Source organism: Vanacampus margaritifer, chromosome 7, assembly GCF_051991255.1.
Source record: "Vanacampus margaritifer isolate UIUO_Vmar chromosome 7, RoL_Vmar_1.0, whole genome shotgun sequence".
NCBI classification, from domain to species: domain Eukaryota; kingdom Metazoa; phylum Chordata; class Actinopteri; order Syngnathiformes; family Syngnathidae; genus Vanacampus; species Vanacampus margaritifer.
This window is the reverse complement of record NC_135438.1, coordinates 818,682-843,353: the sequence shown is the minus strand read 5'-3', so window position 1 is coordinate 843,353 and position 24,672 is coordinate 818,682. Positions and strand designations below refer to the sequence as shown.

The following is a 24,672-nucleotide window of genomic DNA, read 5'->3' as shown; positions in this document are numbered from 1 at the left end:
GAGAGTCCTCAATACGAAGACCAAGTTAGCTTCAGCCAACTGTAAGTCAGTGTCTTATTTTTAGCTTATTTATAGTTAGCAGCTAGAGAGCAAGTTGGCTTCAGTAAACTTGGAAGTTAAACTTAGTTCATGCAAGTTAACTAGTTAGCATCCAATGCTTTTGCCATATTGTGTGTCCTAACCTAAGTTTAAGTTGGCCTCAGTGAACATTTAGATAGCATCTTTAAAAAAAAAAAAAAAAAAAAAGAGTGAGTCTCAAGGAATGGTAAGTTAGCAGCATTTAGCATTTTTCTACCAATGTCATTTGATTTAGCCTCAGTCCACTGTCATTTTGACCGAGTTAACATTAAGTTAGCAGGCAGTTTAGGCTCTTATGTCTGTTTAACTTCGTTCAGTCCAAAGTCAGCCGAGTATATGGTGACCAAACATCCTTTTTTGGGAGGACAGACCATTTTCGAACGGCCTGTTCGGGCGTCCGAAGTTTTTATAAATTCATGAAAATGTCCAGTTGGCATTGCGTGATTAATAGGAGGTGAACGTGTAACTGCGACTGGCACCACAATTTCAAGGCTGGGGCAAGTGTCCTCTTTCTTTTTTGAGGGGGGGGGGGGGGGGGATATGGTCACCCTAGCCTAGTAGCCTAACAGTAAGCTAGCCTGTTTACTGTTAGCATTTTGTAGCCAAATAATTTTGCTAAAGCTAACTTAGCATCAGTTGAGGCTAAGCCTATGTGAGTAGCTAGCTTGCATCTCGTAAGTGTATCATTTCACTCAGGCTAAGGTTAGCATCCTGTCAATGAACCCACGGTTAAAGCTAAGTTAGCATCAAGTTGGCTTTTTCGAAACCAAATCATTTTGCTCGGATTAAGTTAGAAGCAAGCGCTCACAGCTTCTCCCTTTGGTCCTGGTGGTCCTCTGATTCCGGAAGGACCTCGATCCCCCTGCAGAGACACCAACAACACGGTTAAGACAGAACCAGGGTTGTGCACATTCAACAACGGGACACAAAGATCTGACCTGCACCCCCCTGGGTCCGCTCTCCCCGATGGCTCCTCTTTGGCCAAAGTCCCCCTAAAAATGTTAGAAATGTGTTAGGCTGCTTGTGGAACCGAATCATGATGTAGGACTTTTCGGGTTTTTCAACAAAATACTATTTTTGGGGGGCTTTAATGTCATGAGATAAAATTTAAAAAAAAATGTTGACCAATACAACATGCACAAAATAAAAATAAAAACTTTGGGCCATGGAATAATAGTTTGATCATGTGTGGCCTTAAATATGAGATTGTGGGTGGGGCGATACAATACTCATTGAAAGGTAGTACAAAGTCTGGGGTTCCGTATATCTCATGAGGTTTGGGGAAAAAAGCTGGAGGTCAGAACTCACCGGAGCTCCTTGGCCGCCTTGAGGTCCCAAGTCCCCCAATTTCCCTCGGGGTCCCTGTTTGGAGAGATCTTAGTCACACGTGGGCCAAAGTCCGTAAGTCTACTGGAGATGACGTGGCTTACCCTTTCACCTTTGGAGCCGGCAATTCCCGGCAAGCCCTTGGTTCCGGCCGGGCCCTGGAACATGTTAGCACGTGTTAGCTAACACAAAATCATTCCTTCCAGTTGTCCTGCTGACCTCCCAAAACTACTGGACCGAATTATTGTCTCAGTCAAGCCACATATCTCGATGATGATTGTGTTTGGTTATGTTCTGACCTCGTTTTACAATTTCTTTAGTTCATAACCCAAACATTTTGATAAGACTACGTTTGCACCAGTTTGTGATAAGTTAGCCGCTTGTTAGCGTCCTTTTAGATGTAAATTTGCGGGTTGTCAAAAGCAAAAAAAAGTTCATGCGGGGCCCGGTTGCCCATTTCTGATATTGACTGACGATCAGTCCGGAGACTGTCTGGATATTGTGAAGGTGTCTTACCGGAAGCCCTTGCGATCCCACGTCTCCCTGTGGTCCTTGCTCGCCCTCCTCGCCCTGAAAGCATCTTTGACCATTCAGAAAAGTACTGTAGAAATGTGATTTGTATTGAATATTATAATGACTATTGATGAGTAATCTAATATGGTTTGCGTGGTGTCTTCTGGCAAGGCCAAGTACCTTGTGTCCTTGTCGACCGGGCTCTCCGGACTCGCCCTTCACACCTTTGTGACCCTGCACGCAGAAAACCAGCACTTGGACCAAAAACAACGTTTGTGTGTGTGTGTGTTTTGGGCATAGAAGACGTAAACCTACTTTCATGCCAGGCAGTCCAGAGTGTCCTGACAGTCCAGCTGGACAAGCGCTAGGGCACTAAAACAACAATTCGTTTAGCATCCAATGGAAAATAGCAATTTATTGACTAGCATCATGTCAGTTAGCCACTTGCTCACAATTTATATTCTCAATATATATCCTGATGTATTTTTCAAGGAATTCAGTGAATGGCAAATCATTACAATAAATGGAACACAGTGCCTCAAGTACCATTCAAATATATATAATTAAAGGCAGGGGCGTAGCCAGACATTTTTCATTGGGGTGGCCAGGGTGAAACCATGCCTCATATAGGGGTGGCCATAAGTTCATACCTGAAATGTCTAAATAAGTGGTGATTTGAAACACCTGGTTTGGAGGCAAGAGACACCGAAAACATGCAGGACTGCGGCTCTCTAGGACCGAACTTGCCTACCCCTGATTTAGGGCAAGACAAGAAATAACAGGATTCCCTCAGCGGCAAGAGAAATCCAATGACATAAACAAACGATGATGTCATATGAGAGATGTTTTTATTTCGTACTACGTTGAGAGGAACCAGTTGAGGTGGCTCGGGCATCTGGTTCGGATGCCTGGAGAGGCGTTATGGGCATGTCCCACCGGCAGGAGACCCCGGGGACAACCCAGGACACTTTGGAGAGACCAATTACTGGTATGCATCTCGGCTGGCTTGCGATCCCGCCGGAGGAGCTGGTTGAAGTGGCTGGGGAGAAGGAAGTCTGGGCTTCCCTGCTAAAGCTGCTTGCTCCCCCCCCCCACCCGACCCCCAGATAAGCTATAGATAATGGACGGATGGACTACGACACATAACGTCACATCACACAGTTCTACCTCAAGTCCTGAGACCGAACGTTTTCAAGTGTGAAACTCACCAGTTCTTGGCCCTGATAAACTCCCGGAGGACCCTGGAAAAAAAACATTTCCGTGCAATTCAAGCGTTGGCGCCAGCAAACAAGAAACTGACAGCGTCCCAGTTGAATTTACCCGAGGTCCCGCGGCTCCTGTAGCGCCCACTTGGCCCCTCTTGCCTCTGGCGCCCTGCGATGGACACGCAACTTTAGTTCTCATTTCAATCAGACAAGTTGGAGTTGGAGGGTCCCATGTGGGTACTCACAGGGGGGCCCGCTTTGCCCATTTCTCCTGGGAGTCCGTCAGTCCCCGGGATGCCCTGGTCAACACAAAATACATGTCAAAGTTTTTTTTAATTATTTTTTTTATTTAGAAAGTTATTTTTGGGGGGAGGGGACAAGTAACTCTTACAAGGATTTTTTTTTTTCTGCGGAAAACGGTTTATTTTCAGTGTTTTATTTTTTTATTCGAACTAGCGTTCCAAGAAAACTTTTTTTTTTAAATCACATTTTTTAAAAGTTGTAAAATTGCAAGAATTCCAGAGATAAAAAGTAGTTTTCTTTTTTTAAAAGAAGTCATATTTTGGGGGGTTAAACCAACCGATTGCTAGGATTTTTACTCTAAATATAAAGTTCATTACAAATACAATTTCTTCTTCTTTTTATTATTATTATTATTATTATTATTATAGATACGATATACACACACACTTAAAAAAGTAATTGCATTACAAAAATATATTTTTGAGACGCAGTAAAAAAGTAATTATTCCATCAGAAATGTGTGTTTTCTGTAAACGAAAAAGAAATAAATAAATAGAAGAAAAAATAATATTAAGAGGGTGTTTTGTTTTTGAAAAAATATTTGTTGAAAAGTAATTGTTTTATTTTAAGTAGTTTTTTTTGTTGTCTTTTTTAGAATAAAGTTGCATTTTTGAAAAGGATTTTTTTTTTTAAACAATTCCTATTTTTTTCAAGAATTGTTAGTATTTTATTGGGGGGGGGGGGTAAGTAGGAGCAAAAGGAGCAAAGCTGCACTTTTTTTCCTGAGATTTTCAAAAAATACTTTTTTTCGTTTTGCCAGTACTCACATCCGAGCCGTGTGGTCCCGCGCCCTGCAAGAGGCCACACATCCTTCACTTACACAAAGACACTCACAAACATCCACATGAAGGTGAAAAACAATGCGTGTCGCGCACTTACGGGCTCCCCGGCCGGGCCTGGTGGTCCGGGATCCCCCTGAGAACGAGATGATTGTTGGCGATGCACAAGAATCTTTCTTAGGTTGAATTGGAGCACATTTGATGCATCAGCAACTCACTTTTGTTCCTTTTCCGCCGGCCGAACCTCGATCTCCGGGAGGTCCCACGCGTCCCTGCACAAGACGACAACGTTGCTGACTGCTAGCTAATAGTGAGCAGGAAGTTAGCCTCAGCTAACGGTACAACTTGTAGCCGATTGGAAAATAAGTTAACTTCACTCAAAGTTAGCTGATTGTTAACATGTCATAAATGTAGACTTGTTGCCGAACCGAAGTTTTTCTCATTCAAGGTTAAAATAGCTGCTCATTAGTACCCTTTTTAACGGCGTCATTTTGCTGCGATTGAGATGACATCGTTAGCATTTGATCATCTTAAAGACAGTTTTGCTAAAATGCCATCCTCAGTTAACAGGCAGTTAGCATCGGATTACTCTAAACTGTCTGCTGGCTCTCCTCCAGTGCAGTGGTTCTTAACCACGGTCCTTGGGGACCCCTAATCCAGCCCGTTTTCCAGGTCTCCCTCAGCCAACACGGGTCATTCAAATGATCAGATAATCAGCCAGCTCTGCAGAAGCCTGATATTGATCCTCGCTTGTGTTGGCTGCGGGTAGACCTGGAAAACGGGCTGGATTAGGGGTCGCCAAGGACCAGGATTGGCAGCTGCGATAATAAAGATTTCCCAAAAGGCTCGGGTTCTGCGGCGCGCACACCGAAGACCATCAGATCGATTGCTCCTTTGAGCAGACGGCGTCTTGTGCAGCGGACGCCTGCCGTTGCCGAGGATGACCTTGTGAGATTGTTGCAACATGACCCGGGCTGATCTCTTATACTCTGCTGCCACCTGCTGGCCGCTTTTTATGTAATAACGACCATTGCTTTCATGTCAGAAGCTGCATCAAAGCTGTATGCGCTTGCATAAAACAAACAAACGTGCAAATACATTTTTGGGGCGTGAAGGACAATGTATTAAAAACCGTGTTTACTAGTTTTTGGGTTTGAATGAGTTAACTGTAAGTTAGCGCCTAGTTAGCATCTTCTAGCCCTATAACGTTAGCCTCGCTTTTCAAGGATAAAAGGTGTACGTGAGTGCCAATACTGGACTTGTTCCAATGTAGCGGGTACTCGTGAAGGCTCCCGATGCCAGCTACCAATACTTCAAGCTTAACAAATCCATCATGTGTGTCTCTATTTTTTATTTTTTTCATAAAAGTACAACTTTATCATCATAACATTACTCCTTTCTTTCTCCCTCCCAAAATATGCGTTTAGTGCTACATGTTGTATTTTTGTTCAACTGGTTTTAGTATTACGACGGGGGGTGGGGGTTGGGGGGGTGGGGGTGGCGGGGTCTTGGCCCAAAAGTTTGCCAAGTCCTGGTATGGAGTCGACTTGCATGCAATCATCTTCCTGGTTTTATGTTGCAATGGAAGCCACCAGCGCCGCACCAGCGCCGCATCAGCGCCGCATCAGCGCACCACACACTGGCTCCATTCTGCTCGGCCCCCCAAAAGGCCCCCACCCCCACCTCCGCCCCCGCCCCCGCACCGCCGCCATCCCGCACAAAAAGGGCCCTGTTTCCATCGGGGAGCCACGATACACCTTCCACTTGCTTATCCCGTCGCTTCGCGCAAGCCTCGAAAATCACAATTGATTTTAAAAGGAGAAACCTCTCGTGAATGGGAAATATGCTCGATAATTTTAATAGGAAGAATTACGATTTATGCTTGTTTTTTTCAACCTTATTTCATTTCATTACCAATTATTAAAAAGATAACTATGAAAATACAGTGAATTTTACAATCATTTTCAGTTATTTACAATAAATGATTTATTTATGGAGAAACAAAAAATGGAAAATAGATTAAATTAACAAGTACAATGAGTTCATTTTAATAAAAAAATAATTTACTCATTGTTCCCATTTTAGTCAAAGTATGCTAAATGTGTAATTAAAATTGTACTATTTAAAAAAAATTTTTTTTTATAATACATTAATTATTTAATTAGAAAAATGAATAGAGATAATTAAAAAAAATATTTAACCAATTTGTAATTTGTGGGGAAATGATTAAATTAATACAACTAATAGTTCATTTTAGTCATAAAATAATATTACTTGTATTGTTTACTTTTATTACAATTAATAAACCAATTATTTATTAAAATTATGCATGTATGATAAAAATATTTTTGCTTTTTTATTTGCTATTTACAATAAATCAAAAATGAGAGAAAAATGTGAAATACAAATTAATTGAAAGAATTTTAATTAACCAATTTGAGGGAGAGATAAATTAATGCAAGAAATAAAATGATTCCCAAAATAATAAATTGTTCATGTTCATTTTTCAGATGTGTAAATAATAAAGTTAAATTATCTTTTTTTTTAAACCAATATCATATTATTAGTCACAATGAATCAGCAAATGATTGAATGAGATAAACGAATAAAACAAATGCAAATAAATGTAATACATTTGGACAAACCAATCTGAGGTTTTTGTTTGCTTTAAGAGCTCGGCTGGCCACGCCCACGACTGGTCGTCAGTCAGTCGCAGCAGCACATCGAGACCGTTCAACTTGTGGCCTGCCTCCACCATCAGTGCACGGACGGAATGCCATCTTTTTATGTTGTGTTTGTTGCTCCCCTTACGTCTGCTCCTGGAAGTCCTGAAGCGCCAGGAGCTCCGTCGTTGCCATTTTCTCCGGCGGGGCCCTGCGTAAAACAAAACTTTAGTGTGCGTGTGCGCGTGCGAGTGTGTCTGTGTGTGTGTTGGTCACTCACTGGTCCGCCGTTCACTTTGGAGTCCACGCCTCTCTCGCCCTGAACACAAAAAAAATGATCTTGTTGGAATGGATTTAAACATTCGGCCGCCGGCACCAGTTTGATGAACATGAAACTTGAAGTATTGTAAAGTTTGAAGCGGCCATGTTCTTAAAAGATGAGCTAACGGGCATTCTCTTTCCCTGATTTTTCAGCAAAGCTGGGTGAAGATCCACCATTTTTCAAACCAATGCGCGCAACACCATCGTGCAAAAATCATTAGGTAAGCAGAGCTGCGCTATGTTTTGTTGGATGCACAGAAACGTTAGTTTACAATTTCTTTAATACTTAATCATGTGACTAAATTATGCTAGTAAGACATTCAGAAAAAAAGTCATCTGTAAGATGTCTCCTTTAAATTCCCCAAAAGACACACAAACGGGTTTGTGAACTTGTTTGGGGGCTTTGAGAGGATAAAAGGCTTTCATGCTGTTCCAAGCAGCTTTTCACTGGCATGCCCCGTGCTCGGGTTTCTCCAGCACAAGCTTGCAGTAGAATCAACATCAAATATGACGGCAAGCTCACATCAATGCCGTCCACGCCGGGCACGCCGGCAATTCCGGGTGGTCCCGGGGGGCCTCTGGGACCCACCGGGCCCCTCTGCAAAATAAATAGGAAAAAAAAAAGAAGTTATTTTGACAGTCATCATTGGACATGTACGCTGCACACAGACGCCCTTTGTTTGGCTGATCTGAGGTCAGTGGGTCGTCGCGTGCCGGGATTTGTGATCGGTGCCATGTGTGAATGCGCCGCTGTGACTTGCACATTTTAGAATGCCACAAAAACCTTCATACACGTATGCAAGAAATAAATTACTTTTCTCATTTGACCTCGCTGTTTATTAAATATTGCGCACAAGCAGAAGTGGCAAATCCAGGTCCAGAAAGTCAAAACCGTGTCACAGTTTGGCTTTAACCCCAGGTGGCGAGCTCCCATGGTGCTCGTCTACCTGCTAGGGAGCTAGCTAGCTAGCATCAATGGCTAAAACCAAACTGTGGCAGGGTTTTGACTTTCTGGACCTGGATTTGCCACCCCTGCGCACAAGTAATACACATTAAAAAAAAAAAAACGAAATGAAAACTAATACTGAAACTATCTAAAGCTAAACTAAAACAAAGCATTTTTTAAATGACTAAAACTAATAAAAACGAACAGAACCACCCTGAAAACGAATTAAAAGTAACTCAATTTAAAAAACAAAAACTCAAAACCAAATAAAAACGAACTAAAATGAAAATTCCAAAAGCCACGCAACATCTCATCCCGTGTGTCTAAAATGATCCTGAACATCTCGGAAGGACGCGGGACGGTGCCAGGTGGATGACCCGCAGAGTGCTTGAACCAAAGTAACAAATCGGTAACACACTACGCTCACAGAGAATCAAATTGTGCGGTGCCAGACGTGTCCCTCTGCCTAACTCATTCACTGGCAGCCATTTTCACTGAAGCAACCCCCTTTGCTCCCAGCTGCTTGACTGGATTTTGACTGATTTTGCGAGGCCCGCAGAATATTGTGTTTAAATAAAGCGTGGAAGCTACCAAAAGAAAGATTAGAGTCTCTTCTTTCATCTGGGAAAAAAATATATATTTGTATCTGCTTCCATTTTGCAGCAATTAGCATTGGAATATAGCTAAGTTTCATCGCTATTCACATTCCTGGTAAAAACACTGACAAAAAGAGCTTGTTGCAACGCGGCTCTGGCTGATCTCTTATACTCAGCTGCCACCTGCTGGCCGCTTTTTTTCTAATAACTACCCAAAAACATTAAAAAGGTGTAAATATATTTTGGGGCGTGAAGGACAAAGTATTAAAAAAACATGGTTACACGTTTTGGGCTTTGAATGAGCTTAAGCCGGTTCAAACCCAGGCCCGTTTTCCAGAGAGCATGTGGATGATCCAGAAGAGGATTGGGAGAATGTCATGTGGTCGAATCAAGCTTTACGTTCCAAACTCGAATGCTGAGTTGCATCCGGAGAACACCACGCGTACTGCCAAGCATGGAGGTGGAAACGGGTCACATCAGGCCGCGACCGGCTGCTTTTCTGCAAACGGGACAGGACGACTGATCCGACTGATCCGACTGATCCGACGGGTCGTTGAGGACGAAGCCTGCTCGGGTCTTCCAGCGTGACAATGCTGATCCCAAACTCCTCACAATCAAGGGGTGGCTCCGTAGCATTTCAAAGTCCTGCAGTGGCCTGGCCAGTCTCCAGACCTCAACCCACATCCAAAATCTGTGTTGCCCGGCAACAGCCCCAAAACACAACCGCTCCACAATCGGTGCTTGACTAAATATCCGTACATGTATAAATATATATTCTTACGTCAGTCCTTCCTGAGAGAATCTTCTCCAAAACAAAGCAGATCATTTCAACAAGTCACATGACGTGTAAACAACCCCACGTGAATGGACCGTCAGTTCCAACAAGCTTTTCAAGTCAATGAATGATGCCGCAACTAAATAAATACACGCGCGGCATCGATATCTCATACGGCATAATTATGAGGACGCTGCCGTGAATGGACGGCAGTCGCAACTCATTTATGCATTTATTTAATAAGGCCGCAACAATTCCATGCAAGTCAAATATATGACATTGCAATATGTATTTTTCCAACACATATGAAGGTCGTCACTTGCATCAAATAGAATCAGACTCCAATACGTTCCGCAAATTCCACTTTTACAGTAACGGATTATTGCGAGACATCAAGCCGCTTTGCCATCACAAACATACAATTGTTTGCCGTTACTAACCTCAAATAATCAACCTCATGCTGCGTCACCTTGTCTCAAAAGCAAGAAAACGGCTGCTCTTCCACTCATACTTCACATTCAATTGTTGACTTTTGGTCTAAACATTGGTTTGTGAGCCACATGCTGCTTCATCAACCAGCATTTGACAAGAGAAAGATGGCAGCTACCGTCCAAACCAAATGCTGCCCTGCATCTTGATTACAATAGTTTGCTCACGCGGCTCAATAACGGCATTATGATGCGCCTGCGTTTCACCGTCACTCGAGAGCAAAACACAAATCACAGATACGGCAAAAAAACGATCCGACGCTTCATTACAAACATACAATTGTTTGGAACGCAAAATGAGCTTGCTACTTCCACCTTGTCTCAAGAAGAAGTCATGATCAACGGGTCATACTTGACTCTGGTCCATTTCCATGCTGAGGAGTAAAACATCAAGCGGCCATTTCTCTGTCAAGTTGTGCCGTTAGATCAAAATGGAGATTTGCCTCACCTGAGCCGAAGCAAGGAGAAGCGCTTGCAGCAGAAGGAGCAGACGGCAGCTCCTGCACACATCCATGGTCTTCCCAGGACTGACCATGGCACCGCGAGTCCCCTTTTTCCCAGATTTGGCCAGATTACTCAAGAAGGGACCACCTGTTGGACTCACCCCCCCCCCCCCCCTCCCTCACTGAACGGATGCCGGGAGGAGGAGGTCCTGTTTATTCATCCCTTTGCAGGAGGAGGAGGAGGAGAACAAGGAGTGCACCTAAAACGGGATGGAATGGAATTACATTGACTTCCCTGAAAATGTGACCACAAAACTGCTTCATTCCAATTCAAAGATTGAATAGTTTCATCATGAATAAATGGAATTTCCATGTTAAGACTAAGGATAAAAACAAATTGTTAGGCACGCTTATCTGTGGTTCAAATTCCCTACAAGAAATTTATCTCTGAACTCCGTGAAGGAAAGGCAGCGGCTTTTATTTCTATTGCACATTTCAGGCAACTTAATTTTGTTGCTTGACGTAAGCAAAACAAACAAACAAAAAACAACAGCACCTAAACACGTTTACAAACACAACAGCTACAATATTCAGACGCAAAGTAGAGGAAACAAAGTAACTTACCATAAAACATTTAAAAGTAAAATGAAGAAATATTAAGTAGCTTTCTATTCCCCCATACTTCGTGTGTCAGAAATTTCAGGCATCAATTCTTGAGACTTTTTTTGTGGGTTAACTCATGATACGCATGTGTGCAAAATGTATTGTCACGAAGTAAATTGTCAAGTGAAAACTAAAACTGAATTTTCAAACAATTCAGTGACGCGCTACTTAGCTCATTTTGGGGTCGGATCGCCTACAAAACTTAAATGTTCAAACGTACGCAAGATTCGGTGTTTTTTGGAGTGTGGGAAAGTACTGCCACTCAAAGTAATAAAGTCAAACGCTACTGTTTATAAAATGAATCCAACATGTTGTTAACGTCTTCAGCCACTAGTGGGCGATCAGCAACTGAATGTTTAACCACTACTACCAACGAAGAAGAATGAAAAGGCGTAGAAGAAGAAGGGGCGTCCTTTTTAAAAGCTCGTTCACTTAACCGTCTTGTGGTGAGCTTGTGTTGTTGTCGTGTTTTAAAGGTAACGCAACACGTCAAAAAATATAACAAGAACAACATAAGATAACGTTTTTTTGTTTTTCAACGACCTTCGGTCAACGTGCTGGTTCGTAGACTTTTTGGAGGGGGAACGCGGCTACGCAGATTGGTTAAGACAAAAACAAAACAAAGGTTGTTGGCAACAGCAGCTACCGGCAGTTTGAAGCGTCACAGAGGGATTCTTTAAATATTTTAAACTTTGTTTTCGATGTGATATATCATGCAAAAGGAGGATAAAAAGGTAGTTTAAATGTGTTGTTATGAGTGCACTAAACGAAGTGGACATTTTGCCGTTGCCGGCAAAACGCATGCTAAGGCTATCTAGGGTTAGGGTTAGGCAACGGATCTGATCATGACGAAAACTTCGTGAAAAGACACAGAAGGGATGAGGCGAGGCAGGAACCACGACCAGTGAATGACTACGTCCGGCGATTGACACATGAGTCGAAATGGCCCAGGCAGGGGAGTTGCTGGTCACGGCTAAATAGCCACTGCCTTTGGGATAATACTGTAGGTTTGCGGTGCAAGTTCCAGGATTTACAGGCGGTCTTAATTTGACCGTGTGTTGCAAACTTGTAAATGCACAACTGTTGAACGAGTCGGTACTTTTTGCACAACTTGCTCTTGTCTAGCAAGGAGCTGAATGACATCATTTACACCCCTGAACGTTTTTTAAGGACGTTGACTTGTGCTCTCTGCGACTCCTGCAGGATCTCTGCATCGCTGTTGCGATCAGCTGATGACTCGCTAAGATCAGTGGCCACTTGCTGTTTGAAGACTCGAGTTGCTTTGTCGGTGCCGTCTTGGTTTCATGATTGACAACACCACGACGAAGAGAACTCTTGATCCATTCATTTTCTTAACTGCTTATTCCTCACAAGGGTCGCGGGGGTGCTGGAGCCTAAGCTGGCTTTGGGCAGTAGGCGGGGTGCACCCTCAACTGGTTGAGGACTGTTGATATGCCAATTATGACTGAAACACTCGGACATGGTGTGTCAGACTAAAGGAAAAGGTCAAATTAAGTTCACCTGTAAAATTTGAGTGCATTTGAGGTTCATCCTGAAGTTTCACCAGAAAACCCCAAATCGCAAAGCCTCTCAATGAAGCAGCTTCAAGTATGTCATAATTAACCATGAAATCTTGTTGTTGTTCAGAATTCCATCTGGCTTGACTTGTGACGATCCCATGGACAACCTGGACTTCTCTGAAGAGGAGATCCAGCAGCAGTTGGTGCTGCTGGGGTACACCGACGTTCCCAAACACAGACTGCGCGAGTTCAAGCGAGGTCAATCCATTTCTCATCAAGTTGTCGGCTGAGATGAGAGAGTCCCGGAACCTCTTGCACTTGTGACCGTGTAACTTTGTTATCTGAATGCGTTAGATGGCCGATGCAAAGAAGAAAAAATGCTTTTTCTTTTTTGTCACCCAGTGATTCTGATTGGATCATTTGGCCAAATTCTCGATTTGTAGATTTTGGCGACAAACGAGAACTGCGGTTGTCTGCTTCAAACAAACATGGCAGACTTCCTGTTCAATTTCAGGCTTAATGACCACCGTTCTTACTTAGTGGTGGGCACGAAAAAGGCACTTTTGAACGGCCAAAATGAATGAAGATTTGATCATGTCGACTCGAGGCCCTCGCAAAGGAGAACGTTTGACTGAAGAATACGAGAGTGAAAACTAGGGGACGTGCGTGCGTGCATTCGGGTGCCGAACTGTCCCAACTCATGAGAATTCTGTTGTCAGATCTGGAACAGCTGATTCAAAATGGCGGCCAGCCCAGCATGCCCGCCATGCCCATTGACAAGGTGGTCCCCGGACCGCCTGCCTTCACCAAAGAGAAAGGTGCGTGCGTACCCGTGTGCAGCTGTGTGATTTTTATCCAACTTGTTCTTTGGAGTAGCAACATGAACGATATGCAGAGCTGCGTGCTCGCGTATGAGACATCGCGTATGCGTGCGTGCGTGTCTCGGCGTGTGTGACGCGTTTGTCGTGTTTTCCAGTGAGCCCGCGTGACGCACGCACATCTGCAAGCTTTTATCTCCACCGCACGCAGCGTGACACGCAGGTGAGACACTCGTCCGCCGCCGCTTGCGAAAGACCGGACACGTTTGCGTCGAATCGGCACCGGCGTGGGCGATGTCACATCAAACTTTTGCTTACATCTCATCTTAAACATAAGATGCAATTTTTTTCAACATATTGACTTTTATCTTGTAGGCCATGTTTAATTCTATTTTTAGCACACCCTGGTATGCTGCTGCGGGCCAATCCGAAATTTGCAACGGGTCACAAATGGTCCCCAGGCTGAACTTTGGACACCACCGGATTGTACCTTCTGTACTTGCATCAGTTGCATATCACATGAATCTTTCTTGTTACACGTAGCGATGAAATTATTCCTGCTTTACAATAAAATCGGACAACTTTTTTTTTTGTAGAGAGGGTTTGTTTGAACATCAGTATTTTTTTTGTCTGTGTCTAAAATAAATAATTGGCTTTTGCTGAGCTAATATCAGCCGATTAAATTGTCCGGCCGGATGATCGGTCGGTTTGTAATTGTTACACTTTGTTCTCTACTCGCGTGTTTATCATTCATCGTTACTTGTGTCAAATGCGTTTCGATTTCTGTGCCGCTCTGACAGGTTTCGAGTCTGCGTCCTAATAAAGATGGCTGCATGGAGCGCCACCACCAGGACGTGCCGGTGAGTTCCCACAGCAACGCGGCTCACACGTTGGTAGCCGACTCCCGCGGCACACACTTCATCAAGAGGAAAGTCCTGAGGTGTGTAACGACAGCGACAATGCTAATGCTAATGCTACGTGTGGCTGATGGTTTCTTCCTCTTGTTGACTGATGAGCAGGAAGCGTGAAGGACAATCGCTGGTCTGCGATGAATCCGTCTACAGCCAAGATTCTGGTAAGCTTTCCGCTTGTTTTGGGCTTTTCTGTTCACGTTACGCCACATTTGCTGCTCATTAGTTGGTAACGTTTTCACTGCAGCTCATGCATAGGAGCTCATTAAACTGCGTACCTAATCAAGTGGCCACTAATGAAAAAAATAGATTTCATTAATAAAGTCATCAAATGACTATTTAAGCCACGGTTTCAAAATCAGGTCGCAGCGACTCATCACGTGCTGCAGTTTACAGATGAGAACACGCATTGTTAAGGAGACTCATTTTTATCTGTTTTCAGATGCATTTTGTTATCATGAGTCGTTGCAATCGTTTCGCATATTTACTTCATTTTGATATAAAGAACACCCCGAAGTTGCAGATATGTTTTTTATTTTGTGTGTGCGCGCTATCACAAAAGAACACAAAGGCTTGTCTCACATTTGGCAAAAAAGCATCTTGATGATCCTTAAGACTTTTGGAGAAACATTCTGCGGACGGACGGATGAGTCCAAAAAAAAAGAGAACTTTATGGAAGGTGTGCAGCTCGTTGCATGGAGTCAAAATGGCGCAGCATTTGATAAAAAGCAGATGATGCCAACAGTAAAGCGTGGCGGTGGCAGTGTGATGGTCTGGGGCTGCTTTGCAACCTCAGGACCAGGACAACTTACTGTGATTTCTGGAAAAAGGAATTCTGCCGGAATTACTCTTAAGATCGAGAAGGAGAACGCACGGCCATCAGTTTGTGGCCTCAAACTCGAATGCTCTTGGATCGTGCAGCGGGACAACGAAGCCCAAACGCACCAGCAAGTCCACCTCAGAACGGCTCAAAGAGAACAAAATGACAGTTTTGGAGGGCCCAAGTCCGTCAAAGTCCGCATTTCAATCCGATTGATATGCTGTGGTGTGACCAAAAATGTCCGCTTCATGCCAGGAAAGCGTCCAATATGGCAGAGTTGAAACAATTGAGCAAAGAAGGGGTCCAAAAATTCCCCCACAGCGCCGGGAAAGACTTGTTTGAACCCGTTATTGTCTTTAGGGAGCAATGACCTTTTTCACATTGAGTCAGATAGCATTTGTATTTCCCCGCCCAGTAAATTCAAGCCTCATTTAGAAAAGTGAAGTACGCACGTGTAATCCTACTCGCGTCCTGCAGGTGGCGCCCCAACCCTCCATGCTGACACTCTTTTGGTTAATCAGCTTAGCAGCGTCTTAAGAGCACCGAAGACATTTGTCTCCACCTCGTCCTCTCGACCGCCCTGCACCAGGACGCCATGTACCGAATGGACCAGGACGACGGCTCCCTAAGCCCCGCCTTCTGGTCCAGCGAGGAGGAGCGAGGGTCCGACGAACACGACAGTCCAAAGGCCCAACCCGGAGAAGATGCCAGCGGCGAAGACTCGAGCACCGACGAAGACGAGGGTGCGAACGTCCAAAGTGCGCGAGATACCAGCAAAGAAGATGCCCCTGGTGAAGAAACCGACTCCGACACCCCTAGCCACGACGACGCCAGCGATGAAGACACCGGGAGCGACGGAGAAAGCCGCCGTGATGAAGATTCCCGCAGCAGCGGCACCTCCGCGATGACATCCGGTTACGGGTCCTTGAGAGCGCAAGATCAGCATGTGGGAGACCAGCGGGACGGTTTTGGAGACGATTCCCAGATGAGGGACAATAAAGAGGTTGGCGGCTCGCGGGACAGTTTTCATGACGACGACGCTCTCGTGTCAGAAGGCAAGAAAGCAGGCTGTTGTGAAGGCAACGTTCCTCACGAAGACCCCAAGGAACGAGAGAAGCCGCAGTCCCGCCCGGATCTGAACGTCGACGCCAGGAGGGACGAGGACCGCAAGAAACTGGCAATGAAAGCAGAGGACCACTCGGACCTGCAGCCTCACACTAGAGGTGAAGATGATGATGATGATGACGAAGATGAGGAGGAGGAGGAGGACTTTTTCTATGATCTCCAACCTGCTAGCCGGAGTGAAGAGGATGAGAAGAAAGCAGAGGACGACCACCGTGATCCGCAGACGTCCACCAGGAGTGAAGATGATGAAGACCAGCAGAAGTCTTCCTCTGATCTTCACGCTGACGCTCGAGTTGAAGATGACGAGAAGCAGCAGGATCACTTTCGTTCTCTCGACATCGGGCGTGACGATCGTCCTCCTGAAGAAGAGAAGACCGCAGACAAATGTCCCCGCCATCTTCACCCTGACAGCAAAAAAGAAAACAGTTTTCCTCTTTTTGGCCCCCAAAAACCCGAGGAAGACGAGCAGTCTGCCTCGGACCTCCGCCCGGACCAAAGGAACGAGCACGCCAAAGACAAACTGAGAGCCGGGAAACCAGAAGAGACCCATCATCATCATCCTCACTTTGATCTTCATCCCGACACCGCAAGTGACGACGAGGCCCGCGGACATCAAGACGTCCGTGACCAGGACGAAGCGGGCGAGAGCGGCAGGAAGTGGAAGCGCGACGCGGAAGGAAAGTCCGGCATCGAGGACGGCCGGTTGGTGGATTTCAACTCCGAGTCGGACGGAAACCTCAAACGGGGTTCGTGTGAGGTTGCCGTGATGTCATCATCGGCCACAAGTCCCGCTCTGCTTTTGTGTGGTGTCCCATTTCTGTCGCCTTTAACAAGTCCAATGTTGACTCCTAAGCCGCTTCATTGATTGACATTTGATTAACGATGAGAATTGTGCCGACGTTCCGCAGATTGCTCCAGTTTGCTGTCGGATCGTCTGTCCGAGTTGCGTTTGCACGCCGAAAACCACAAAGCCGGCGTCCCGAGCGACGACGTGGACGGAGTCTCGCTCGCCAGCTTTGGCTCTTTTGTCACGCGCTCGGTACGTCGTCGTCGGCGTTGATGAAATCGTCGCACGCTTACTTAAAAGTTGTTGTTGTTTGTTTGCAGACACGAACGCGAAGCGAGAGCGACCTTCGCATCAAACCCAAATCCTGTAAGTCCGCGTCGTGTTCAGGAAATCCAGTAAACGCCGCGTCGTGTTTTTTGTAGCTTTTGTTAAATGTATAATATTCAAATGTTGACATTTTGAGTTGTAGTTGAATTGTGATGAATATTTTCTTCATAATGGAGCCGTTAGTTTATAATTTTTATTTTTTTTTTCAAGTCAAAATGTGTTGACAGGTTTTTTTGGAATGATTGATTGATGGAAAGAACTGCATCAGGGGTGTCGGAGCTCGGTCCCGGAGGGCCGGCAGTCAGTCCTGCAGGTTTTGCGGGTTTCTCTTGTCCAACACAGCTGAAGCTCTGCATAAGCCTGATAACGATCCTGGTGACTGGAACAGGGAAGCATCCAAAACCTGCAGGACCCCGGCCCTCCAGGACCGAGCTCCGACACCCCTGGGCTGGCTACGTCAATCAATTGTGTGTAGTTCTCCACATCCAAGTGGTCGCTATATGCATTTTCAAGCTTTAAATTCTTCTCCTGCAAAATGACAAAAACGATCCACTTTGCCAAAGACGGCTTGGACCGTTCAAGCGTGAAGTCACAAAAATGTCCCCTCGACTTGCTTGACGTTTGTCGTACACAAAAGTGGCAGGAATCCAAACCCGGACGTTTTTTAAGGCAATGAGCGAGACGTGAGGGCGTTTTTGTCTTTGCCGTTTCAGTCATCCGACCGCTCATGACGCAGCCGACCATCAAGAAGATGGACCCGGTGGCCAGGTGAGACTTGGGACTCCACGTGGACCCGTCCCACGTGGACCCGTCCCACCTCCTCGCCGTACTAAAGACAAGACGGGAAAACGTGTGTCACTCGGCAGGTATTTCCAGTACAAGCAACTGTGGGACGAGTTCAAGCTCCCCGGAGAGCGAGACCACCGAGAACTCCGCTGGGAAATCAGGGTGAGAATTTGAATATTTTCCGCCGGCGCTTCCCGAGCGAGTTTGTCACCGTTGTTCCCGTGTGCTTGCAGGAGCGACTTGCGTACCAGCCGCCAGCTGTAAGTAGAAAAACACCTTTCGCATAGCACGGGTTCGAAAGTGGATTTTATAAAGCAGTTTTCCATCAATTCTGGGTTCAACGTGCACGTGCGGGCGCGGCGAGAAAAGCAACCGTTTAACGTCAGCCTCAGCTTTGAGTCCATTAAAAGCTCCGACGTTGCGCTTCCTGTTCCTGGTCCTGCTTCAAGTCTCTGCAGGCGACCAATCAACAAATCAGCCATGTTTATGTTTGTAAATAGTTTGCATTCGTTTAACACAACAGGGGAAGAAAAAAAAGCAGTGATGTGGTTTTAGTATTTAGACACGTAAACGTGGTCGCTCTTCATTTCTGGACTGGAACAACTTTTTTAAACAACAAAAGACATAATACTGGAAGCCTTTAAAAAGAAAAAGAAAAGAAAGAATAGAACTGTTCTGAATAAAAGGCATAAGATGACTTGACTAAGGTTTATGCCGAGCTCTCCTGCGTATTTGCAATTTGATGTTCCACAAATTTGCTTATTTGTGTTTTGGGTGGGCGGGGCTTACCCATTTGCTGTTTTTTTTTTTTTTTTTTACTTATGTTAAGGTGACATGCACAGTAGTCAGACTTCCACTTTGTCTAAAATTGCTTTGCTGCCATCTTGTGGCACCGATAGGCATTAACATCACAACCTTATTTTGAAAAATGTGTTCTTTTAGGACAATGACTTTGTTTTTGTAAAGATTGTGACCTTTTTTTTTTCCTCTGAGAAAATAATTTGATTTTAAATGTTCCAGCAATTTTTCTATCTAAAAAAAAAAATGATGAACTTTTTTTCTCATAACTTCGTGGTTCGTGTCTTTTTAACTCCCTGCTATTGACGGTTATAGACGTCAAAAATTCATTTGAACTATTTCTATTAGTTAAACATTTTGTTCTACTTTTGTTTACAAGAGTATGAAAACCTAGAAAAGTTAACTATTGAAGTCATGCGATTAATTGCAATAAAAAAAAAAATGGAATCATCTGACGGCTCTCCCTCCGGAGCCCAAAAGTTTACGAATCCTTTCGCTCGCTCCCAAGCACGCCAGAGAAAAAGCTGATGCCCATTTTTGTTTTAGCCCAAAGTTCGGCGCAGTTTGGCGGCCAACAGCTACGTCGTGCCCACCGACAAGAAGCGGTCGGCTCTGCGCTGGCAAGTCCGCAGCCTCATGGCGCATCCCGACCGGCCGCACAAGCTGACACAGCGCTTTTAATAAGGACCTTGAAGTTTGGTGTTTTTTTTTTTTTTTAAGGGACAATAAGCAGCAAAGGCAAGAGCTGGAAAGTTGTTGTCAACTTGCAGGAACAAGGACATGAAGTCCTCACTTCATAAGTTTACAAACTGATCATGGAGAGTTGAAGACTTTTTTTTTTTTTTATAAACACTTTTTACATGAAACAGAACAGGAAAAGTGACAAAACAATGCACTGGAACAATAATGGAGACAAGGTGCAGGAACAAGAACATGCAGGAAAATTGGCCCACTTCATGATTTAAGTTTTTGGCCTTTTGGACATCTTTTGTTTATTTTGTGACTTGACGGCGAGCAGTTCCAAGTGCGACGGCGTGACGACGCAGGAGCAGGAAGTGGAGGTGGAAAAGCACATTTGGACTTTGAAGCGGTTGCATTTTTTTTTTCTCCTAAAGGGCCTCGTAACAGCTTGCTTATTGACGTTGCTTAAGCGGGAACAAGAACGGGATGTGAGATGCATGAAAGCTGGAACAAGTACTTAAGTGGCAAGCCAGAAGAGAAAGAAAGGCAATGGCACAGGAACAAGAACATGTCAAGTTCACGTGTTTTGTCATCACCCACCCCAATAAAACACATTTTGTTCTTTGTTTCATCATCGTGACTTTTTATTATTCAGTACACGCCGCAAACGCAGGAGGAGGTTCAAGGGAAGTCGGCGTAGGGCAATTTAAAAGGGTAGAGCGGCGTGTAGCGCTGATCGTGCCAAAGCAGCTTGTCTTCGAGGAAGCGCAGCGTCTCCAGCGTGACCACCAAACCTTCGTGCTTCAGAAGGCTGTGCACGTTCAGACCTGAGCCGGCGCAAACGCAGGAACAACATTAGCCGCTTCCTCTTGTCATTTAAGTGAAGCGATGCGCAACGGGGGAATTGATTGAGCACACGGGAAACGGGACCAAGAGAAGTGAGCATGTGCAGGAACAAGAACAGCACAAGCGATATCGGGTAGGACGAAGGAACAGGAAGTGACGGCATAACAGGAACGGGGAATTGGTAAGATAACGGAATATAGTGTGAGGTGATTACAAACAGGAATAAAATGTCGATCATGTTTTTGAAAAAAAAAAAAAAAAAGAGGTCAGTCTGCTTTCATGAAACACTATAGAAGACACAAGACAACCACAAGCAGGAACAGGACCAAGTAAAAGTAAAGTGTCAACGTGCAGGAACAATAACACGTTAGCGGTCTCACCGAGTGCTGGAATGAGGTTGACGGTCTTGAGGGTGGCCGTGGCCTTCATGATGTTGTCGGGAAAGTTGTCACCTCTAAAGAACATGCGAAGAAAGTCACAGGAACAACACAAGAATCGGAAAAGCTCAGACAAACGACAGGAACGACAACAGACAAAGGTTCGAAAAAGGATGTCGCAGCAACAGCAGTAAAATGACAAACTGACATGTCCTCTTTATTTCTTCTTCAGCATCGCATCCTGTTACACGATCACATTTTTTTCCCTCCGTCAATGTTTTATTTTTTTTCTACATTTAATTTAATGAGTCAAAATGTATTTTTATTTCATTTTAACAATATTAATTGAAAATATTTTTTTTTTTACACTAATTATTAAAATGTTGACGTTCTCTCGAGCTGCCGATGCATTAAAACCAGCAGTTTAAAAACTAAAATATCAGACGGTATGAAAATATTATAATTAGGTTTTTTTTGGGGCCAATACCAATTATTAGTAGGCAAGAACCTTACTAACTCCCTTTAAGTGTGTTTATTAAAGAGCTTTTTAGATTAGGAATACATTTAACAAAAGAAAAAAAGTCTTCTTTAAGTTCAAATTTGAAAAAAGAAAGACGTGTACCCAATAAGTTCAAAACGACACATTGGTTTTCTCTTCATGCTACAAGTTTGAGGCTGTTCTTTCTTTTTCGATGTCAATTAGTATCACAGAATGCCGCCTTTATGCAAATCATGTGAAAATCAAGCAATAATTGCGCAATTTTGTCAGTAAACGAATGCAACGTCAGAAGAAAGAAATGGATGCCGTTTTTCAGCACGAACAAAACGTACACGTCGACGATGAGCAGCGTCTCCTCCCAGTTTTTGAGTTTGATGGCGTCCAGCAGGTCCCGCGAGTCCGGACTGGAGATGTCGAGCGAGTCCACGACGTGAAGAAAACCCTAAAGGAGGCGCCGGCGCGAGACGGCTTAGATCGGGATGACTTGTGATGCGGATCCACAAGACGCGTCCTACCTGGGCCACTTTGGAGCTCAGGGCCACTTTGAGGCCCAGGACGCGCACCTTCATGGGCAGCATGTAGTAGTAACTGGTGGGCCCCCGGGGGCCGTGGGACACGCCCCCTGATGACATCACAGCAGGTCACAACCGCAGCGCAGCCCAAAAGGTCGAGTCCCCCCCCCCCCCCCGAAATGCAAACTCACCTCCCCGCCACAGGGGCGAGCGGATGCTGCTGTGGCGTGCGCGCCCGCCTCCCTTCTGCCTCCACGGTTTGCGGCCGCCGCCTCGCACCTCTGACCTCACCTTGGTGTTTGCGTGACTCTGTCGCACACAAACGCGCGTGCGTGTTCAGGAGGCAAAAGACTACGACATGCAGGAACAGGAACAGGGAAAAAGCTGCCCACTGCACAGGAATAGGAAACACATTTAAGACCGGAGGAAATAAAAAGTAGCTGTCAAATTAGCCAAAGGCCATATCGTCAAATTGAATCTGTAAACTTTTTTATTTGAAGAAATCAAACTGGCAAACAAGCTGAGGCCATGCAGGAGCAGGGCCATTATAATTATAGTTTGGGAATTTTCATTTTAGTTTGTTTTGATTTGGTTTTGAAGTTTTTGTTTTGGACATTTAGTTAGTTTTAATTAGTTTTCAGGGTGGCTCTGTTAGTTTTTATTAGTTAGTTTTAGTTTTTGTTTTTTTATGCTTAATTTTAGTTTCGTTTTAGTTCGCTTCAGTATTAGTTTTTTTTTTTAATGTGTATGACTTGTGCGCAGAGGAGGCAAATCCAGGTCCAGAATGTAAAAACCCTGCAACAGTTTTAGCCGTTGATGCTAGCTCGCTCCCTAGCAGGTAAACGAGCACCACTGGCGTTAGCTAGCTAGCTAGCACCTGGGTTTGAAGCCAAACGGTGACAGGGTTTTTTGACTTCCTGGACCTGCATTTGCCACCTCAGCTTGTGCGCAATATTTAATAAACACTTTGGGAAAATCATGAGAAAAGGAAGTCATGTCTTAGCTAGCGTTGCGTTTCCAGGTCATCTGCAGGTGCTCTCCTATTGGCTGCTGCGAGATGACGTCACTTCTGTGTGACACTTTCAAACGTCCTTATTCTTGCTAAAGAAATATTCTTATAATGGCATTTAAAATCATCATGCATTAAAATGAATGAGCAAATAATAAAACGAAGGACATTTTTGCTATCATTATAGTTAGTTTTAGTTGTGTAAACATAAAATGTAGTTTCAGTTAGTTTTCATTTTTTGAAAAGCATTTTCATTTTATTTTGTTTTTTGAATTTGAATTTTTTCGTTAACTAAGATAACCTTGTGCAGGAGCAGGAAGTGAGGCGGCAGCTTACGACGCGTTTGTAGTTCCTCTGCCACACTTCCACGCTGTGCAGGACGTCCAGTCTTGGCGGGAACAAAAACCTTCACGTCAAACGTTTGCGTTTTGGCGTTAGCGCCCCGACGGCGATCGGCGGCGAACCTGGGGGGGGCGGCGAAGACGTCGGGATGCAGCTCGGCCAGGCCCAGCGGGTCGTTGCCCGGTCCCTCCAGAGCGTCCACCCACAGCCGCACGGCGCTCCGGTGGGCGGGAATGTCGGCATCGCAGCGCCTCAGGAGCGGCAGCGGCGAGTCGGGCGGGGGAGGCGGGCGCCCTCAAGGGAGAAAAATAACATGACGTCACGTTGGCGAGTTCACGCCGGGTTGGGGTTCCGACTCACTGGTTCTTGGCGGATCTCGCAGGTTGGCGGGCAGCAACAGGTTGGGCGGAAGAACGTTTTCACCAGCCAGCGATGACGCACACTTGGAACGACAACACGCACTTTACACACATGCTATTCCATTTAACGAGATCTACGATAGAAAAGGTCCAGGGTGCGACATGATCGGCTCTCGCTAGATTGAATTGGCCTGTTCAGGTCTTACTGGACTGCTTTGTTTGTCGTTTCAAAGCCTTCTTGCAGTCGTTCAATGGTAAGCTTGTCAAAATGATTGCAAAGTTAAGCAATCAAAGGAAATCATGGTTTCTATTGATGCTTGGACTTCAATGTCAATGGATGCATTTAGTCGGGACGGTGCATGTTAATGAACATCACATGCATGTAAACACACCACACCACATATAGAGAAAGCCTAATAGAGTGGAGTGTGTTGTGTTGCCATCTTATTTGACAACTTTATTCAGGTGGCGACTCTGTATTTATATGCGCACTTTTAGAACATTTTGTGTAACAGTTTACTGCACCGCCAACTGGCATACAGCTGCAATTGTTTTTTCAAATGTTGCATCGTTTCATCATCCTCTCTAAAATCGGCATTGTTTTCATTTTGACCCGATACGTCTACATTACAGACACCTTCAGGAAATATTGCATTCAGGAGCTTTTCCATAGGAACTTAGTTAAAACAAACATTTAGGAATCCAGTGGGGCTAGCTGGTGCGCACTGTTGAAAACAACAGCATAGATGCGCAATCATAATCATGATTTTTTTTTTTTAATCAATATTGTAATAACGACTCTTAAATAATGACATGAAGTGCTTAAGTTAGACAGACTGACCCGTTTCGCGGCTCCTCTTCCGCACAGCAGCAGAGGAAAACGTAAAAACATTTTTATAGATGTTTGAGTCAAGAAAGCGCAGCAAAATGAGCGTCACTGGCCGGCCGGCTGGCTCGGAAAGTCCACGGGGAGGTCGAACCTACGCGGTCGCTCGAACGCGTTGCTTTGGTCGACCACCGGTCGGTGACCGTCAGTCGCGCTTTGTTGTCGCGACT

The 24,672-nt window shown here is 44.8% G+C and overlaps 3 protein-coding genes across 13 annotated transcripts in view; 1 reads left to right on the top strand and 2 right to left on the bottom strand.

The window, feature by feature from the left end:
* The window catches only part of col9a1a (collagen, type IX, alpha 1a), an 18,370-nt gene extending 6,960 nt beyond the window's left edge, over window positions 1-11,410 (bottom strand). Inside the window, exons 1-18 of the mRNA XM_077570375.1 lie at window positions 11,061-11,410; window positions 10,442-10,696; window positions 7,712-7,786; window positions 7,148-7,186; window positions 7,016-7,078; window positions 4,423-4,476; window positions 4,305-4,340; window positions 4,193-4,216; window positions 3,368-3,421; window positions 3,238-3,291; window positions 3,126-3,158; window positions 2,233-2,289; window positions 2,098-2,151; window positions 1,921-1,974; window positions 1,509-1,562; window positions 1,387-1,440; window positions 1,017-1,070; window positions 887-940 (exon numbers count right to left, since the gene is read on the bottom strand). Of these exons, the coding sequence (XP_077426501.1) occupies window positions 887-940; window positions 1,017-1,070; window positions 1,387-1,440; window positions 1,509-1,562; window positions 1,921-1,974; window positions 2,098-2,151; window positions 2,233-2,289; window positions 3,126-3,158; window positions 3,238-3,291; window positions 3,368-3,421; window positions 4,193-4,216; window positions 4,305-4,340; window positions 4,423-4,476; window positions 7,016-7,078; window positions 7,148-7,186; window positions 7,712-7,786; window positions 10,442-10,528 (900 nt within the window). The 5' untranslated portion in view covers window positions 10,529-10,696; window positions 11,061-11,410. The remainder of the gene's footprint in view (window positions 1-886; window positions 941-1,016; window positions 1,071-1,386; window positions 1,441-1,508; window positions 1,563-1,920; window positions 1,975-2,097; window positions 2,152-2,232; window positions 2,290-3,125; window positions 3,159-3,237; window positions 3,292-3,367; window positions 3,422-4,192; window positions 4,217-4,304; window positions 4,341-4,422; window positions 4,477-7,015; window positions 7,079-7,147; window positions 7,187-7,711; window positions 7,787-10,441; window positions 10,697-11,060) is intronic.
* hyls1 (HYLS1 centriolar and ciliogenesis associated) overlaps window positions 1-20,752 on the top strand; it is a 26,647-nt gene extending 5,895 nt beyond the window's left edge. The window contains exons 2-13 of one of the 10 annotated variants that reach the window (XM_077570378.1): window positions 7,342-7,409; window positions 12,747-12,877; window positions 13,339-13,437; window positions 13,596-13,660; window positions 14,238-14,377; window positions 14,457-14,512; window positions 17,202-17,332; window positions 17,401-17,446; window positions 18,121-18,175; window positions 18,274-18,355; window positions 18,427-18,453; window positions 19,538-20,752. In XM_077570378.1, the coding sequence (XP_077426504.1) occupies window positions 7,342-7,409; window positions 12,747-12,877; window positions 13,339-13,437; window positions 13,596-13,660; window positions 14,238-14,377; window positions 14,457-14,512; window positions 17,202-17,332; window positions 17,401-17,446; window positions 18,121-18,175; window positions 18,274-18,355; window positions 18,427-18,453; window positions 19,538-19,672 (1,035 nt within the window). In that variant the 3' untranslated portion in view covers window positions 19,673-20,752. Of the gene's footprint in view, window positions 1-7,341; window positions 7,410-11,488; window positions 12,103-12,746; window positions 12,878-13,338; window positions 13,438-13,595; window positions 13,661-14,237; window positions 14,378-14,456; window positions 14,513-15,645; window positions 17,040-17,201; window positions 17,333-17,400; window positions 17,447-18,120; window positions 18,176-18,273; window positions 18,356-18,426; window positions 18,454-19,537 lie in introns of those variants that run through there. The other 9 variants (XM_077570384.1, XM_077570382.1, XM_077570381.1 and 6 more) reach the window with 9 other exon arrangements.
* On the bottom strand, window positions 20,083-24,672 carry mrpl4 (mitochondrial ribosomal protein L4). Of its 2 annotated transcripts, none has more exons than XM_077570388.1 (9): window positions 24,458-24,672; window positions 23,618-23,699; window positions 23,380-23,551; window positions 23,252-23,303; window positions 22,098-22,215; window positions 21,910-22,016; window positions 21,727-21,836; window positions 20,899-20,972; window positions 20,083-20,499 (listed from the first exon to the last, which is right to left on the bottom strand). In XM_077570388.1, the coding sequence occupies exons 1-9, from the start codon at window positions 24,506-24,508 to the stop codon at window positions 20,354-20,356; spliced, it is 912 nt and encodes a 303-aa protein (XP_077426514.1). In that variant the 5' UTR covers window positions 24,509-24,672; the 3' UTR covers window positions 20,083-20,353. The 2 variants fall into 2 exon arrangements, 1 of the variants encoding a protein (XP_077426514.1); XR_013294738.1 differs by having other exon boundaries at window positions 20,423-20,499; window positions 22,098-22,297.